We start from the raw sequence: 16,853 nt of genomic DNA, 5'->3' as shown, positions 1-16,853 counted from the left end.
ATACCAAACAGACATCAAAGTGTTTCCTTTAGGTTATTATTTGTAGTTTATTTATCTCTGAACAGGTTTGGTGGGGTTTGAAGTGCCTTGGCTGTATGTGAATCCAAGCATGGCAGCATATGACTATTGTTCACTAGGAGCACTTTATGGCTGCAGCCTTAGGAAGCCAATGGGATTCTGGAATGAAAGGCTATTTAAGGCCACAGTAACAAATTAATATACCTTTCCTTTACATATACACTCCTACTTTACACTGCAATTCAGTAAAGATTTTAGGCTCCTGCTGTGAAACTCCCCATGAAACATTCAGTGTTTTTGTTTTTACACAGCACTGCACTGTAGCCACCCCATGAACTGCCTGTCAAGTTAAAAGTACTTCTGTCATTCAGCTTCTCAAATTGCTTACCTACTCAGAAAGAGCTCCTCCTGCATTACAGCAAATGTAAAATACAATTTTTGAAAGAAGAGTTGTATTTTGTAATAATAATATTCTGTAATCCACTTACTCATTTAGCAAAGAGACATCATTTTCTTTAAATACATGCAAAAAAACCCCAGTGCTCCTACCCATACTCAATTTTAGAGATTTTATTCTGCCAGTTATGAGGGAACCCATCTGAACTGTAGCCTTCCAGAAGGCTGCTCCCCAGTCAGAGCTAGTCATCCAGGCTCCATCCTAAATCAATACAGAGATAGGCACCTTCAAAGACCAGGAGATTTAGATAGTGGTATGAGTATCTCGAGGTGAATGAATTACCTGCAGAACTGCCTCTCTCCCCTCCCCATCCTGGTTATCTGTAGAAGCAGCCTCAATGAGTGATTGAAATGACACACCTAACTCCTACCTTAGTCAAGTTGGATAAAATGGATCCCACCCTAAGTGTTTGACCTCTGACACTGTTGCTGGCTATAAATAGCAGTATCTGTTATTTAAAATAATACCACATGAAAAGAAAAAAATAAAGTGTTACATTAATTCAAAAATATTTTCCTGTGACACCTCCAAAGTGTGAAAACATTTTCCTATGCTCTGGAAAAGCATCTTAACAAGAGAATGCAAAACAGGAGAACACTTGGATCTCAGAAGGTAGGAAAGCTCATTTTCCTCCTTTTGTCTATGCATAGAAAAGAAGTAGGAGAGATTCAGACATACTAGTTTTTAAAATTTTTAAAACATCTACCTTTGAAAATCTTGCTAGAAGATACTTAGAAAACACAAGTAGCATTCAGAATTTCTGCAGGAGTGCTCCTGAAAATTTTATTAGTCTGCCACCTTTATCTTTGGGACTCTCTGCTTGTCCTAAGAAAAATAATGATCAAATAAGAGGCCTGGAAATTTATAAACAGAAGTTAAAATCCATTTTTCCAATAAACCTAGGTTGAATACACACCATGTTCTGGTCATTTTTTTTCTATGTGCCCATAAATTCCAAATGTTTTAGCAAAACAATAAGTGACAGTTTATGCATTTCAATCAAATTTCAGTTTCTAGGTAAATACAACTTCTGCACATCTCAAAAACTCAGCATACCATAATCAATAAGCAGTAATTCTTTATTTTTTTATGTCTTATGAGCTCAAAAAATGTGTGTTAAGCTACAGTGGTTTCAACTTGCAAAGTTAAATAGAATTGCTGAAGTTTTTTAAAAACCAAGAGGAGAATAAAAGATATTTGTATAACATGTTTTAATATTTACACCAACAAATAAGCACAACCCCTTTCCTTTAGCAAGAGGTTGACAAAATTAGAACACCTTTCACAAAGGAAGCAGATTTGGAAGCAAATAATTTGGGTTTAGTACCTCTGGCTTTATTTGCTTCCATACCCAAATTCTTTTCCCTTATCTTCTCAGGCATTCCCCAAATCCTGACTGCTTTCATGCAACCTCAGTTATCCCAGAAAGGCAACTGATTTGTAGATATCACTGACCCCTTGGGCCAAGCACCATAATTTCTACAAAATTGGACCAGTCATTTGCTATGGATATGCATGGACAATGGGGGAAAAAAACCCACATTATTATAAGTGACCATTTTTTTGCTCACAGTAAACAGATTTCTGGTTAAAAGTTGGAATCAGAAAATTTAAATTAAAATTAAATCAGAAATTGTCTCTTGACTGCTAAGAGAGTGGTTCCCAAAAAGATTTTTCTGTGGGAGAAGTGTTAAATAACTTCCCATGCTGCAGGTAGAATTTTAAGTATTATACTTGGTAAATATTGGTTAATATTTTTTTCTTTCTGCATTTCTGTAGAAAAATGGAGATGGGAAGACTTGAGACAAGTGATGTTTTCAAGGGAAGCAGAAACAGGAGTAGGAGCAGACTTGCATATAAAGTACTTACTCTACCTTTTGAAGACATTTCCTCCCAGCCCTCAGTATCCAGTCTGTCTGGTTGCTGCACTGGCTGAACCTTCATCTGCCAAAAGCAACACAATGACAAACTTTTATACTACAGGCCATTATTCCAACAGAGGAGTTGCTTGGAGGAGTGTCTGCATCCCCAGCAAATTGTCTACATCATATTCTCCCACTTTTCATTTTGTAGGTATTCCTGCTGTTACAGTAATAATGTAATAATATCTACAGTGTTTTATTTTTTATTATTCATTTAATGCAGGGAAATGTCAGCTATCAAGTATACCTGGAAAAAAATTTATAGACCAGTTTGAGAATTGCTGGCAATGAAAACCTAGTCAATGAGAAAGACTAATTTTTATAGAACAAGTGTGGAAAAAGGTGCACAAATCCCTTGGTGTTAGAATTTTAGAATTTCTGATTTTAAAATTTGAATTACTGTAAGTAGTAAGAGGACAAATTTCTATTCACTCCTATTCTTTTGTTGATTAAAGTTCAATATGAATTTGATGACGACAAATCACTCCCCCCTTTTTTTAAGATGGATGACTATGAGCATTTTAGAGCCTGTTTTATTCAAGCCAGCCTAGTTGCAGGGTTAATACTCTTCTGAGTAGATCTTGGAGTTCTGTATGGGGTTTGAGTAACCTATTTCCAAAGCTCTGTGTGTGAGGTGTAATCACAGCCTACAAGAATCTGAGGATGATATTGGGGTGATTGCCAGCAAGTAACACTCCAACGGGTACTTGCAAAATACCATCAAACTGGCAAAGTACTATCTTGTGATGCTAATCGATTTTCCTTGTAGGACTGTTTTAGTAGAAGAGGCAGAGGCTTTGTCCTGTCAAAAAGCTTACACCAGAGCCTGCAAATGCACTGAGAAGGATACACAGTGAAATCTTAAGCATGTATATATGAAGATAATTTACACAATTATCTGTTACAGATTCTTACGTGGAGAGGTTATGCTTACCATACAGGCTCATACATTAATGTGAGATTATTATGCTATTACCATTTACCTTCAAAGACTTACACAAACGTTATCTAAGCTCCTCAAAAACTTGCCAAGTTAACATTTTTTTTTCCACTCCTAGCTGAGATCTGTCACGGTGTTCTGCAAATAAAGTAACAAAGACTGGAAACCAGCCATTTTTCAGGAGCAGTTGGAGCGCTGGGTAGGTCCATGTATGCTGTAGATTAGGATTTAAGACTCCCAGCAATATGAAATTTGTCTACATCGCATGTGTTGCAGTACTAACATATGGTGATGTTTTGACTTCTAGATGAGCTTGGCTTCTTCCAAGCTGTTAACTTTCATTTTGCCGTTGTAACTACAGAATGAGAGACTAGAAAATGAAGGAAACTGAACCTCACTTTCAAACACGAGACCAGATCTCATGAGTCTGACATCAGGACAAAAATACCTTTCCCCTCCTGCTGCTAAGCGGAGTTTTGTACATCTGACAGATTTCACAAGGAAGGGACGGTGGAAGGAAGGTGACGCTATAGGCATGACACTATCCAAGGTGTGTTTCGGACCCGGACAAGCTGCCGAGAAGCGACCTCCGCTCAGAGGCACGGGAGACCACCGACCCCCGTGTTACCGCCCAGCTCCCCCCGCACGCCCAGCGGGCCGCGGGCAGCTCCAGCGGCGGGGCCGGGCCGGGCGGAGCCGCCCCGCATTCCCCGCATTCCGGGGGCAGAGAGCGCCCGGGGCCGCTGCCCCTTCCTCCACCGCCCGGGCCCGGGAGCAATGGGCCGCGGGCAGCCCGCCCAGAGGAGGCGGCGCCCGCCGGGGCCCGGCCCGGGGGCAGGGCGGCAGAGCGCCGGGAGGAGGAGGAAGCCGGGCGGGGGAGAACCGGCGTGGCGAGCCTGACGCTCGGCACGGCGCTGCGGGAGCGAGAGGGTCCCGGCGGGTCGGGAGGCGGGCGCGGGTGCCGGTCCCGCATTCCCGGCCCGGCCCCGCGGTCACGTGCGGCCCCGCTGCGCCTCCCCGCGCGGCCCCGCCCCGGCAAGGAGGCGGTGGCGGGGGTTAACCCGTGGCGGGGCGGTGCGGGTGGAGCGGAGCCGAGCAGAGCAGAGCAGGAAGCGCCCGGGGAGGGAGGCGGGAGAGGCGGTCGCGCTCCGGAGGAGGAGGAAGGGGGTTGGGAGCCCGGCCGCCGTCGCCGCCTTCGCCTCTTCCTTCCGCCCGCTGCGCGGAGCGAGGCGCGCGGGAGGCACCTGTCACAGCCGCCAGGGCGAGCGCGGCGTCCTCCGCGGTGAGAGGCGGCGGCGGCGGCAGCAGCAGCAGGAGAGGCCCGGCACAGCTCAGCGGGCCCGGCGCGGAGAAGGCTGCGGAGATGATGCCGGTGAGTGAGAACGGGGAGAGTTCGCGTCGTCGCTCCCCGGCCTGGCGCCGCGCTGCCGGGCGCTGGGACGCCTCGCCGTTTCCTGCGGGGCTGCCGGCGGCGGATGGAGTGCGCGGCGCCGCCGTCATCCCCGGGCCAGCCGGGACAGAGGGCTGCGGGTCTGCGGAGACGTCGGTGGGCTCCGTGCCGGGGGTGGGGCCGCGGGTCACCGCCGTCCCCGGCTGTAGGGGGGACGACCTGCCCCCGCCCCTCCACCCGCGGGGGCTGCACCGGCCGTGACAGGTCGGGGCCGCGTCCCCCCTGGCTGTGGCGGAGCGGCGCCTCACGCACCCCGGCAGGGAGCGCGGGGGTCGCCTCCGGGTCGCTGCCGGCCGCCGAGGCCCGCCGTGAGGCGTGGGGGGTGCGTTGTGTTTGGGTGAGTGGGTGTGCGGGCGGTGTGTCTGTTTGTTTCGGGGTTTTCCACCCAAATCCCGATCCCTCGCCGCCCGGGTGCGGGGAAGGGCTGAACCGTCCCGGGGCAGGCGGCTCCGGCCCTCCTGCCGGGGTCAAGCGAGAGCGGGCGGCAGCACCGTGTCAGCCTGGCTCCCTCCTCGATTCCTGTCACCGCTTTTGTGAAACCGTCGCTTATTTATCGAAGACAAACCCTTCCATTTCCCTGCAAGCAACCTTGATTGTCTTCTGTGACAGAATCCCTGTCCGTTTCCTGCCCCCCGCTTCCCTCCCTTGTCGCTGTGGGCTGATGCAGTGGTCAGAAGAGAGTTGTTCCTGATGACTGTTCGTTTTATGACAAGATCCTCTGGGACGGAGTAATAAACAATCACATTCCTTTTGTTGATTTCTTTCAAACTCTATTTGATCTCAAATGTGGCTTTATGAGATACTCTAATATAAGGGGCTATCTCCTATGTTTTCTCTAATTCTAGTAGAAATTAGCTTTTTATTTACAGTTCCTCTGCAGTGTTTGCAGCCAAAGCACTGCAGCAGAATGTTTCTGTGTGAGAATATTAAAGACATCTTTAACAAGATTTTATTGCTCTAAAATTGTTTTGTGACCGAGAGGAGAAAATAAATAGCTCAAACTAGGTGTAAAATTCCAGATTGAAGAGTTCAGGTAGTGTTTAAAAGCCAGGTATTATGACAAGCTTTTTAACATCATGTGCACTTTAACTTCCAGCTGCTGGGTGCCAAAATGCTCTATTGATAAGGATGAGAATTGCAGGGCACTGGGCGTGTTAGGAACCAGCAGCAAAGTTCATGGAGTTAGCCTTGTGCTATGAACTTATGGATGTTAGCATGTAGAAACAAAAACAAGGTGACAGCTTCATCTTCCATCTCAGCTTTGGTTATGCTTTACATTCATGAAATTCCTGTTGAAAACCCAGCATGCCAATGACATGCTAAGTCAGAACAAACGTATTTGCTTCCCATTACTAACCTCTGTGTGGGTTTCAGGTTAACGTCATAACTTGGGTAGTGCAGGGATTGACTTCTTACAAAGTTTCTTTTTACCTATTTGGATGTTTCTGCCAGTGTCTTGTGTTACCTTCTTGCTTGTTCAAATGTGGTGTTTGTTTATATTTATTGGAGGGTGGTTGAAGATTCAGACTTTTTACTGTGTTTTTGAAACACACTTCAAAGCATTTTTAACTGACGGATGAATTTTAATAAAAACAAATTACCTTGCTACAGGAGTAGTAGTCTTGCAGATTAGAGTTTACTTAGTCCAAGTCCTAAAATAATAAATACTTCATTGTTCTAAAGCCATTTTAGATGCTCTTATGGACAGTCTATCAGTCAGGAATATGTATATTTAAATAAATATATGTATTTAAATGGACTTGTAACAGTGCCTTCAGTCTTCCAGTTCTCCATCCCAGCTAGACTACAAGGGTGAAAAAAACCCATCTCCATTTACTGGACTCATCAATATATAATATCCAAATAATGTGAAGATATGGTTGTAGAACTGGACCAAGTGTTTTAGATTTTTACTCATTTTTTTTGTATTCTGAGAATGGAAAAGTTAGTGATTTAACTTTTTACCTAAGAGAATTCCTTGACTTCATAGTCATGGAAGCTTTTTTTTTCCCCTAAACCTGTTGGGTTATTGTTTGTGGGTATTTTGGGCTTTGGGTTTTTTTATATAATTAGCAAAAGCATAAACTAGCAAGAGGAGAAATTTTAATAACTGCTAGACTTACCTACTTGTTGTAAGAGTTCATCATAGTTAAAACTAAATGTTAAACTTCTGTAGTTTCTTAAGATTCACTTTTATTAGACTTGTAGTAATTGATTGGGACCACTTTTGCATCAGTAATTTTTTTGGCATTTGTACAACCATTTATAAGAATGAAATAATATCTGAAGTCCCTGTTTTTCTCCTTGGGTGTCTGTTATGATTTTTTTCCCTCCCCTCACATGGGGAACAGTGTTACTTCTCAGAGGTTTTTATCAATTACAGTTTCTTTTGTGAGTGGGATACTTCCCACTCTGTTCTTCAGCATCCTTTTCTTAGAAGGATTTTATTCATTATCTTTTTTCATATTGCTTATTCTGGTTCTGAAAAATACAGAATAACTGTTCTTGGTCCTGAACACAGTTGAGCTTGAAGAAGAATTAATGATTTAGACTACAGTTTTCTCACTTGTTTTTTTTTTTTTTCCCTTTGCTTTGCTGACAAGACCTATCAATCATAAACCCTTTCATTGCCTTCAGGAGATAAGGACTATGTGAATGGTGAGCTTATAATGTTACACTGAATATCATCCTCTGCTAAGTGTTCCTATAAGTGTGCCTTGATTAGAGGGATGTTTTTTCTCTGAAAAGTCAAGGTTAGTCTTTCTTGCATTCTTGGAATAAAGCATGCAAACATAGAACTATGTGGTATCCCTTCAAAGAGGAAATATTTTGGGTTAAAACAACCAGAGTTATATTTATTTGCAAAATTATTGTGGATAAATCTCCTTTTTCAGCCACAAAATCTACAACATGATTGGAGGAACTTAGTTATGTATTTTTTTGTCTATTTGACCCAGTAGAGAGGCTTTTATTTGTGGTACTTCAGGGTCTGTGTTTGAAAGAGTGTTGGAAACTTTCCCAATTAATGCTTTTTTTTTGTTTGTTTTTTTTGCATGGTAGTTCCAGAATTACCTCTTTTGTCAACTATTGGCATTTTTCTTGGGCACAAGGGTGCACACAAGAAAAAGTCACTTATGAGGAGCGCTGTTTTCCCACTTATAAAGAAATACAATGCAATAAGGAATGGATACGTTGGAGAAGCGTGTGACACTTTCCTCTTTTTGCCTTAATTTTGAGTATAATTCTTTCCCAGCACGTGGGGAGGTAACCCCACAGTAAAGAGCTGTGTATTGTTTACATAGCTGTACATTGTTTACATACATACCTGCAGTAATGTGATAAGGCAGGTGGTGGTGGGTGCTGTGTAAGAAGTTGTGATGGATTGAATCTTTTAGGAGGAAGAGTTGCTATTACATGTTCTCCTAGCAGAGCTTTTCTGGGGTTGCCTTTAACTCATGAATTATCAGTGAGGTTGCAGCCATCATTCACATTTTTGAAAGCATCTAGGGGAGCTTTACAGGACTTTGTGTGGTTAGAATTGCTGGACACATCCTTGTGTAGGATCAGGTAATTCTGATGGTTATTTTCACAGAAGGGAGAGTGAAAAGTCTGGAGTGTTTAGTGGATTTTTTTTTTCCTAGTTAATTTTGTGGGACACTGCAAGTCTTCTCTGAAGATGTCCATGACTAATGCATATCTTATGTGAGACTAGAGAATTTTTATGGAAGCTCCTGAGCTATGAAGATGAATGCTATGATAAAATACAAAGCAAATATGGATGTCCGCAGGAGTTATTTTTCAATTAAGCTGGTGAATTAAGAAAAAGTGGGGGGTTTGGTGGACATTTTGTTCTTTAGTTGGGTTTTCTTGGTTGTTTTAAAATGAGTATACACTTGTCCTGTGTTTGGTCTAAAACATTCCCCAAAAAGTCCCAATTGGGCATTGTTTATTATATTGCTTATAATTTAAAACCAAAATATTCTTAAATCAGTGTCTCCTGTTATCTTTCTGTAGGAAGGTTGCTACTGATATAATTAAACATTGTAGAGGAAGATGTATCACTTTAATACATTTAAATCAATACTATGAATTTTCATTATTTTAATAAGAGCAATTTTCAGTGATATGGAGATAAAATATATTGTGATTAATTCAGAACCGTATAGTTCTCAGCAATACTGATATCCTGGTTTGCTGAATAAATCTGAACTGACTGTAGAGAATAATTTGCATGTTTATCAGCCATTATTAATGGAGTTATTTATTGCAACAAAGCTTAAAGGCCATTTCATGTTTTTTTGGATCATGTCACTATTTTTTTAGGTTGACAGAATATGGCCTATTCTGTGGTAAAAACAAGTTCATCAGCTTCACCATGTCAACAAATGTACTATACACATACTAGTCTGATAATAGAATATTTAAATATATTTATTAGATATGTGTTGGTCTGTGAAATGTATGAGAAATTGAGGGAAAGGATGCTATCTCATATGTTAACATAGATGAGTTTGTTGTCCATTGCAGACTTCAGAGTAAATAATGTTTGACAACAAAATTCCATTCCACCAGATTGATTTTTCTAACAAAGCCAAGTTTCATATGAAATACATTATTTAAAAAACCCTTGCTAATTCAGATATTTATATTCAGATGCATACAGCTGTGGAGCAGCCCCCATTATGCCAAGAGCTGCCCATAGACAGAAAAAAGACAGTGCTTTTTTGTAAAGAATTTGAAGTCTAGTGCTTGGTATTACAATCAGTGCTCATGTTTATTATCTTCTTAAATGTCTGGGCTGGGGGGGGGGGGTTATTCAATAATTTTTTTTTGTCCTTGTAAACTATAGGCATCTCTAAAAATAAAAAATCTTTGCTGGGAATAGAGGTTTGAAGAAGGAAACAAATTATTGCCTGATTTGGGGAGTGGGGGGAAGGCGTCTTGCTCCCTTTCCCTCATGACTCACTGTTGGAATTTACAAGTCTTATGTGTTTGTCTAAATTAAAAGCTTAGTATTACCATACATTAATTACTAGCACAAGATAGCTCAAAATACTTAACCTCTTAAATGAATGTGCTAGCCTGGGATAGAGGAGGTTCATTTCTGGATTTGTATCAGACCCCAACAAAAGGAGATGATACCATTTTTTTCTTAAATTCAAACATTATTTTATTACGTGATCCGAAATATCTTTGAAATCTTTCTGCATTTATGAACAGTTTTTCTGTCAGCCTTGAATCTGGTGTCTCGTTTGTTCTTAAATTGTGGTAAGATTTTTAAGTAAACAAATATTCTAAGATATGAATTTTAACACTTCAGGCTGGTACATTTTTCTGGGAGTTGGGAAATCTGCCATTATCATCTATTAAACTTGAAAGCATGTAATAATCTTGAATGTGTTAGGCAATTTATCAGTGGAGTGTGCTCAATGTTTTGAGGTTCTGGAAGCAATTTTTTTATGACAGACAATAATAGAATTATATTGTGCAATAATAGACACCATCCTTCAGAAGCAGATTTGTGTGTCAAAGGCAACAATGGTACCTGGAGGACAAAGCATAAATTCTGTAATAACTCAAAGGACCAGCAAGAATATGAACTGCTTAGTGGAGGAACAAAAAAATGTTTGAACTTCAAATTTCAGTCACTTACCTGGATTTTAGGTCACCCTGTTATTTTTCTTAGATCGTGCTTGGAAGCAAGTATATGTGCTGTACTGGAGAGCAGGTTTATCATTGTGGTGCAGTAGGATGTTGGAGCAGCTGAATTCCTTTCTGGGCTGAGGTTTCACAATGGGGATGAGCTGGGTTAACCATTTCCTGCAGCTCTGGAAATGGTTAACCCAGCTCCTTCCTCTTCCTTGCTGCCCATTGCCACCATTGGCTGTGAATGGAGTGTCCTGCTTGTCTCAGCAAACCCATCCAGCTCACTAAACGTGTAACAGGAGCTGTATCCAAAGAGCCTTGAAGAGATTTATGTACATGTGTGTATGTATGTGAGTGTATGCATGTACCTGTGTGTGGGTATTGCACTGTTGTCTTGTCCATGTTGGTACAGGAGGGAGCACACTGCTTGGCTAAGATTGATACCAGAGAAGGGGATGGGCAAGTGGAATCTCTCTCTTCAAGTATTTCTGTTTATTCAGTTTAGTTTATTGTGGAGCTCTACCCCAGGCAATGCATTTTGAACAGGTGAGTAGAGCAGTGAGGTGAAACTAAAGTCTCTGCAGTGCAGTAATGTTGTTACTTCAGAGATAAGTTATGGTTTCACCAGTTTCCACATCTTTATTGCATACCCAGTAACACTTTACATTTTCTCTGAAATGGGGAAAAGTAAGGGATATTGGTTTTTTGGTAAAATATGTGGTCTTTGAGAAATCTTGAGAAACAAATATAAAGTTGAGACACAAAAAAATGGAAAACCATAAAATTTAACTGGCAGTTGGTAGTCTATTATCATTTCCCACCCCTCACTTTGCAGTAGTGCATTCCTTCGGATTTCTGCCCATTATTTCCTTATTCTCTAGATTCATAGTGTATTCTAGCCTAGTTCTTTGCTAGTGAAAGTACAATTAAGATTTTTTAGTTTCCAGTTCACTGCTTTGCTTAGCAGCAGAATTCTATTTATGTGTGAAGAGTGTAGCTATGAAATACTTTATTTAAGGAATTTCAACTCCAGCAGGAAGCAATCTCATCTAAACTTGCATATGTTGCAGACACTGTATTTAACCCATGTGTCTTTATGTCTGTTTGACAAAAGGATTTCAGTGTTCGCATGATTAAACTTTTGTTTATAAATTGAGAATGGGGAAGAAACGGAGGCTTCAGTTTTCTGTAGGTGAAATGGATGCAACTGCAGGGGTTGCTGAAGTCCTGCATCCCTGCTGCCCCCTCCCTTGTACTGGCTCTCTCTGGTATTTATCTGTTTCTGTGCTGAGCTGTTTGCAAACTCAGCAGGAAGTTGTTTGCCTTTACTTTTTTTTTTTTTTTTTTTTTTTTTTTTTTTTTTTTTTTTTTTTTTTTTTTTTTTTTTTTTTTTTTTTATTCCTTTGTTTCTTTTTTTTCCCTGCCAGGATGCTTCTCTGCCATCTGAGCACACTGAAACTGACTCAGTGCAGGGTCAGATAAGCCCTGGAACCAGCCCAAGAAAGGGCAGAAGTGTGTAGATTGCAGGAAGGATGTGATCAGTTTTATCAGTTTAGGTTTGGATCATCCTGTAGCTTGAAACAACTCCATGGTGGTAAATGAATATGGATGGGGAGATGAATTCCTACCAAAAGCATCTGGATCTATGTCCAAAATGGCAAACAACATAACTTCCCTGCTCTCTGAAGTCAGAACAAGTAAACAGTGAGTTTCTAAGGTCTCTGCCAGGCTGATCTAGGAGAGTCTCTCCAGTCCCAAATCCCATGCTCTAAGCACAATGCATTGACTAGCATCTGAATTAATTCTGTGTTCTAATCTCTTGGGAGCCAGTTGGACACTGGGAGACCAGTGAGCCTTGTTCTCCTTAAATCCAGAATGTGTCTGCCCAGACCTACTAAGGTGAATAGCTGAAAATTGTTGTGAGTTCCTGTATCAGATGAAAAAAGTAGACAGAGCTGCATTAACATGTGGAGAAAAGTCTTGCCTGCATTGCTCTCTGGTGTTTAAAGGGAAAGAAACAGAATGGTTTGAGACTGGCAAGGTTTACCACAGCCATTAAGTACAGGCTTACCTGCTTAATTTTTTTTTTTTAGTTTCTCTAAGAAGCTGGGCAAAGTCTTAGTTTATAGTAACATGTACAGTTTAAATTGAGAAGACATACTTTGAATGCATTTTTGCATGAGAAAATCCTTTTTTAATCCTGTTTCCTAATGCAATTTGTCTAATTTATGTTTCAAGACAGTACTGCACCTGTTGGCTGCTCTGCAGATGATACTTGCAACATACTAATGGTACTTTCAACATAATTCAACTTTTTATTTTCTTACCTCCTCCCCCTTCCCCCATGCTTACTTCTTTATAACAAACATGCTTCAGAAAGCCTATCTGACTATTTTCTGAAATCTTAACCGGAGTGGTGGTCAAAATCTGTCCTGAAATTATTCTACCTAGACAGAGGGGTTTTCAAATTACTTAAATCCCAAATATTGTCATAATATATCTTTAATAAATGTTACTGATATCTCAGTCACTTCCTTTGGAGAGATAAAATGTAAGGAGAGGATATTTTCACATTGTTATGGTATAATTGATGTCTGTGAAATGGTTGACAGGCTGTCAGTGTTTCACAGAATAATGTGCTAGCCAGAGCATTAACCATGTGATGGTATGGACAGCATAGGAAACTAGTGTCCCAAACAAGTTTAAAGAGTTCAACCAGTGGTTATTTGACTCAAACTCTTACCCACTGACAGCTTAACTAACTTGTTTGGGCAACTGAGAAAGCATCTGTGAAGCCATTGCTTACAAATCCTACAAGATAATTTTTATACTACATGGCTGTGTTAGATGCCTAACTTACTCAAATATGTATGTCAAAGTAGTCAAACCTGGTTCTTAGTGTTAAAGCTGCTATTCAGATCTATCCACAGAGAAGTGGTTAGATTTTGCTGCTGTGTATTTAAAATGCAAGTTCTTGGAATTGAAATTTTGAATGATTTTTCAGGCTAGTGAATGGGTTAATTACTGTTCAGGCACCAAACAGTTGGACTGTAGGTATGTTTTGGGAGATGGCTGAGTTCTTGAAACAGTGTCTTGTAAAAATAAACGATGAAACTCTTCTCTGCGTGCAGCTTCATCTCTGCATGCAGCTCTGAATGTCTCAGCATGCCTGATGCTTAATTTCCTAATGTACTGTTTTATTGTCCCAAGTCATCTAAGTTTCAGTCAATTTTAGCTGCAAGTCTGAATCACATACTTCTGATTGTGGAAAAAAGATCTGTAATGGTTGACCTCCTTTACACTTCTAAATCATGTCAGGTTCAATGCAATTATTTTAAAACCATATCACATGGATTGGAGTCTATTCTAGCCCATGCCACTTGGAAATCTTTTCAGTCCTTTTTCTGAATAGTTTTTTTGGTCTACTAATAGAACAGTGTAGCTGTCATTTTATTGTTATTTATTAACACTTCAGCAAGGGCTGGCTGGATATGGGAAGGTGCTATACGTTATCCAGGCTTTACACTCAAACAGAAAAATTTCAAGTCTTGTTTGCAGTGCTCTCTTCCTGCCAAATTACTGGCTGCAGTACTTTATTTTTACCTTTTCCCCTCACCCCAGATGGTGGAGAGCAATAGTATTTGTTTTTGTCAAAGTGATAGGAGGCAAAGTTGTGAAGGAGGTTAAATCAGTTTAAATTCTGTTTACCCCAGTGTAATTTTGAAATCCATTTCAATGCTTATATTGGAATAATTTAATTTATATACCAGGTATTTTAGTTTTGCTAATTTTTAGCTAAACAAAGTACTTTTGAATTGGATCCACTTTCATGAGTTCCAGCCTCTAGAATATTTTGATAGAGGAATTCTTGTGTTTATGGTTCAAAATTATAACCTGAAAAAGCACTTTAAGGAACATAAAAGACACACTGCATCAGAGGATTTACTGTGCAGTGTTTCTAATATGGTATTTTTGTGTTTCTGGGTGTTTTATAACCTTCAACCTGACAAATCTTTGTGATTTGAGTCTTCAAGGCATTACTGGATTACCCCCATTTGCTGCTGCTCCCTTCCCCCATCCATCTGAAGCTACCAAGAACTGCTCAGTTCTGAAGAACTGAGAGGCTTTGACACAAAATTACAAGGAAGCTTGATCTGGAGCCTGCCTGTAGTTGCCTTTATCTTTTCCAAGCAGGAAAAAGCTTTTGGTCAGCTTTTTCTTATCTCTCCCATGATTTAGAAATTTTTCAAGCACTGAAGTTTCAACAGCCTCTTTTCTTCAGTGCTCAGGGATGGCTGTTCTGATGTGTCTGAATTTGTCTCCCTCCCCCACCACACCTGAAGTGGGGACCAAAGTCTTTCAGTGATTCTTCTTGTTAATTAGTGCAGTTTTCTTATGAGACAAGATGTGTTCAAAGATGTGAAAGAAAGCAAAAATATGAATGTTTTCATGTAGATTTGTATGTTTTTATATATCAGTAGCTGTTGTAATAATGGAATAAAGAGTCTGGTTTCCTGTGGGCTTAGGGGTGCCACTGTGTTTCTAACATCTTTTGCAGAGCAGATTGTAAAATCCCTTCCATTCATTCCAGCCTCATATGGGAAAAGGGAAAAACCCCAAAACTCATTCTCTCTGTAGGTTAATGAGTGTACAGTTGTTTGTAGTGGAACATCATGTTTTTACCTCATGCAATAGGCTCAAGAAATGCATAGTCTTGGTTGTCAGTTTACTGAAGTGGAAGTGATATGTAAACCTAGGTACCTGTCTCATTAAGTGTTATTCATTTATAATGATCTGTGAAAATACTGATTTTGTTGTTATTGTTGATAGGGTTTTGTTTTTATGTTTGCTTGTATGATCCATGGATTTTTGCTTGGTCCTACTGTAGAAACAGAAAGAGAATACATAGAAAAAAACCCAAGGTGTTTGGGTTTTTAAAGTCTTGGATGCAAATTATAAGAAGTTAATTTTCATGTGGACACAATATTAAGGTGTCTGTTTAGATTCATTTTCCACAAATATGGAAAAGCTTAGCTTAGAGAGCCTCTGTGTAATCATGCATATATGTAGTTAAGCATGTTTAAATAAATTGTACATTTGCACATTCAGCATTTACAATTTATAGCGTATATAGCAAGAGGAGAGAAGTGACAATAGTGAAAGAGTGAAATAGGCTGGCCAAGTGACACATAAGTTATTAAAACAAATAAGCCTTAATTTCAAGTTATTGCTACCCTGCATGCAGTATGGTGTTATATTCCTTCTGAACTCTTGCTTTTCTTCTTACTTGTTCATTATTTCTGTAAGTGTTCTTCACTGCTCACACCTAGCAGTTTTCATTTCTAGCTTTATATTCAATAGTTTTCCATTTTGTACAAGCATTTGATGCAAAACTGTATACATTTCAGAGAATTAGACTTTTGAATTTTCCTTTTTATCCTTTTTTCCTACATCATTCTGTGAATTTTTCAGCGATCACGAGTGTGTTAACATTGAAGTACTTTAGTGGGGTCACAGGCTGCAATTACTTTCCTGCTGAGTGATTTACATTGTCTGCAGGTGTATAGATTTGCTACATATGAGCTTTGTCATACAGGTAAAGACTTCTTGGATCTTAAATGGGATTATTTTGCATTTAATGTAGGAAAACAGCTTATGTCAGTGAAATTGTGCATGTATCTTACCTCCTTCATATAGAACATTCAGAACTTCTTGAAATTTTAGTGAGGAAAATCCCCTTCTTTCTTTAATTTAGGATTTTGAGGCTGATACATTAAGCAACCAGAGACTGGTATTCTTATCTCTCTACATATAGCCTAGGTTTGTATTTACCTGTCTGACAGTAAGAGCTCTAAAGCAGCCAAATGCCTGCACTGGATCAGTGCACTGGATCTCTGAGTACTGGATTAGTACTCAGTGTGGAAATGGTACTTTCACAGAGCATAAGGGGCTACTCTGTGTTTGTATTGGTTTTATTATTTATCTGATTGAACAAACTACACACAGATGTTTTCAGTTATTTCAGGAGGCAATGACAGGATGAAAGGGAAATTCAGTGACACATGTTTATTTTAGTTTCTATTCTTCTTTTGAAAGAATCCAGTTGTCCAATAGGTGTGACAAGCTTTAGTGTTTGATCCTCCCAAATACTGCTGTTCTGCATGTCTGTCTTGCCTTCCTAAGTAAGGCTTTTATGAGTTTGGGGGGCAGTTTAGAAGAATTCAGACCATAGCCATGGTTGAAAGAGTGGCACAGTATGTGTTAAAACAGACCCAGCTTTTCCTCTCAAATATTTATTCGTGTGATAGTTTATTTTTCTGGCAGATCAAGATACAATCTGGTTTTGGAGAACAACCAGATTAGATTTTTTTCCATCCTTCCTAAAGCAAAACAACCCTTCCCTTTTTAAGAAATAACCTT

General features: G+C 40.1%; 1 protein-coding gene across 1 annotated transcript in view; it reads left to right on the top strand.

The window, feature by feature from the left end:
- The first annotated feature begins 4,508 nt into the window (after positions 1–4,508).
- Positions 4,509–16,853, top strand: part of PPP1R13B (protein phosphatase 1 regulatory subunit 13B) — a 69,513-nt gene continuing 57,168 nt past the window's right edge. The window contains exon 1 of the mRNA XM_077180750.1: positions 4,509–4,709. Coding sequence (XP_077036865.1) covers positions 4,701–4,709 — 9 coding nt within the window. The 5' untranslated portion in view covers positions 4,509–4,700. The remainder of the gene's footprint in view (positions 4,710–16,853) is intronic.

Source organism: Agelaius phoeniceus, chromosome 6 (assembly GCF_051311805.1).
Source record: "Agelaius phoeniceus isolate bAgePho1 chromosome 6, bAgePho1.hap1, whole genome shotgun sequence".
Classification (NCBI taxonomy): Eukaryota; Metazoa; Chordata; class Aves; order Passeriformes; family Icteridae; genus Agelaius; species Agelaius phoeniceus.
The sequence above is the reverse complement of the archived record's forward strand: the minus strand, read 5'-3'. Positions and strand labels throughout refer to the sequence as shown.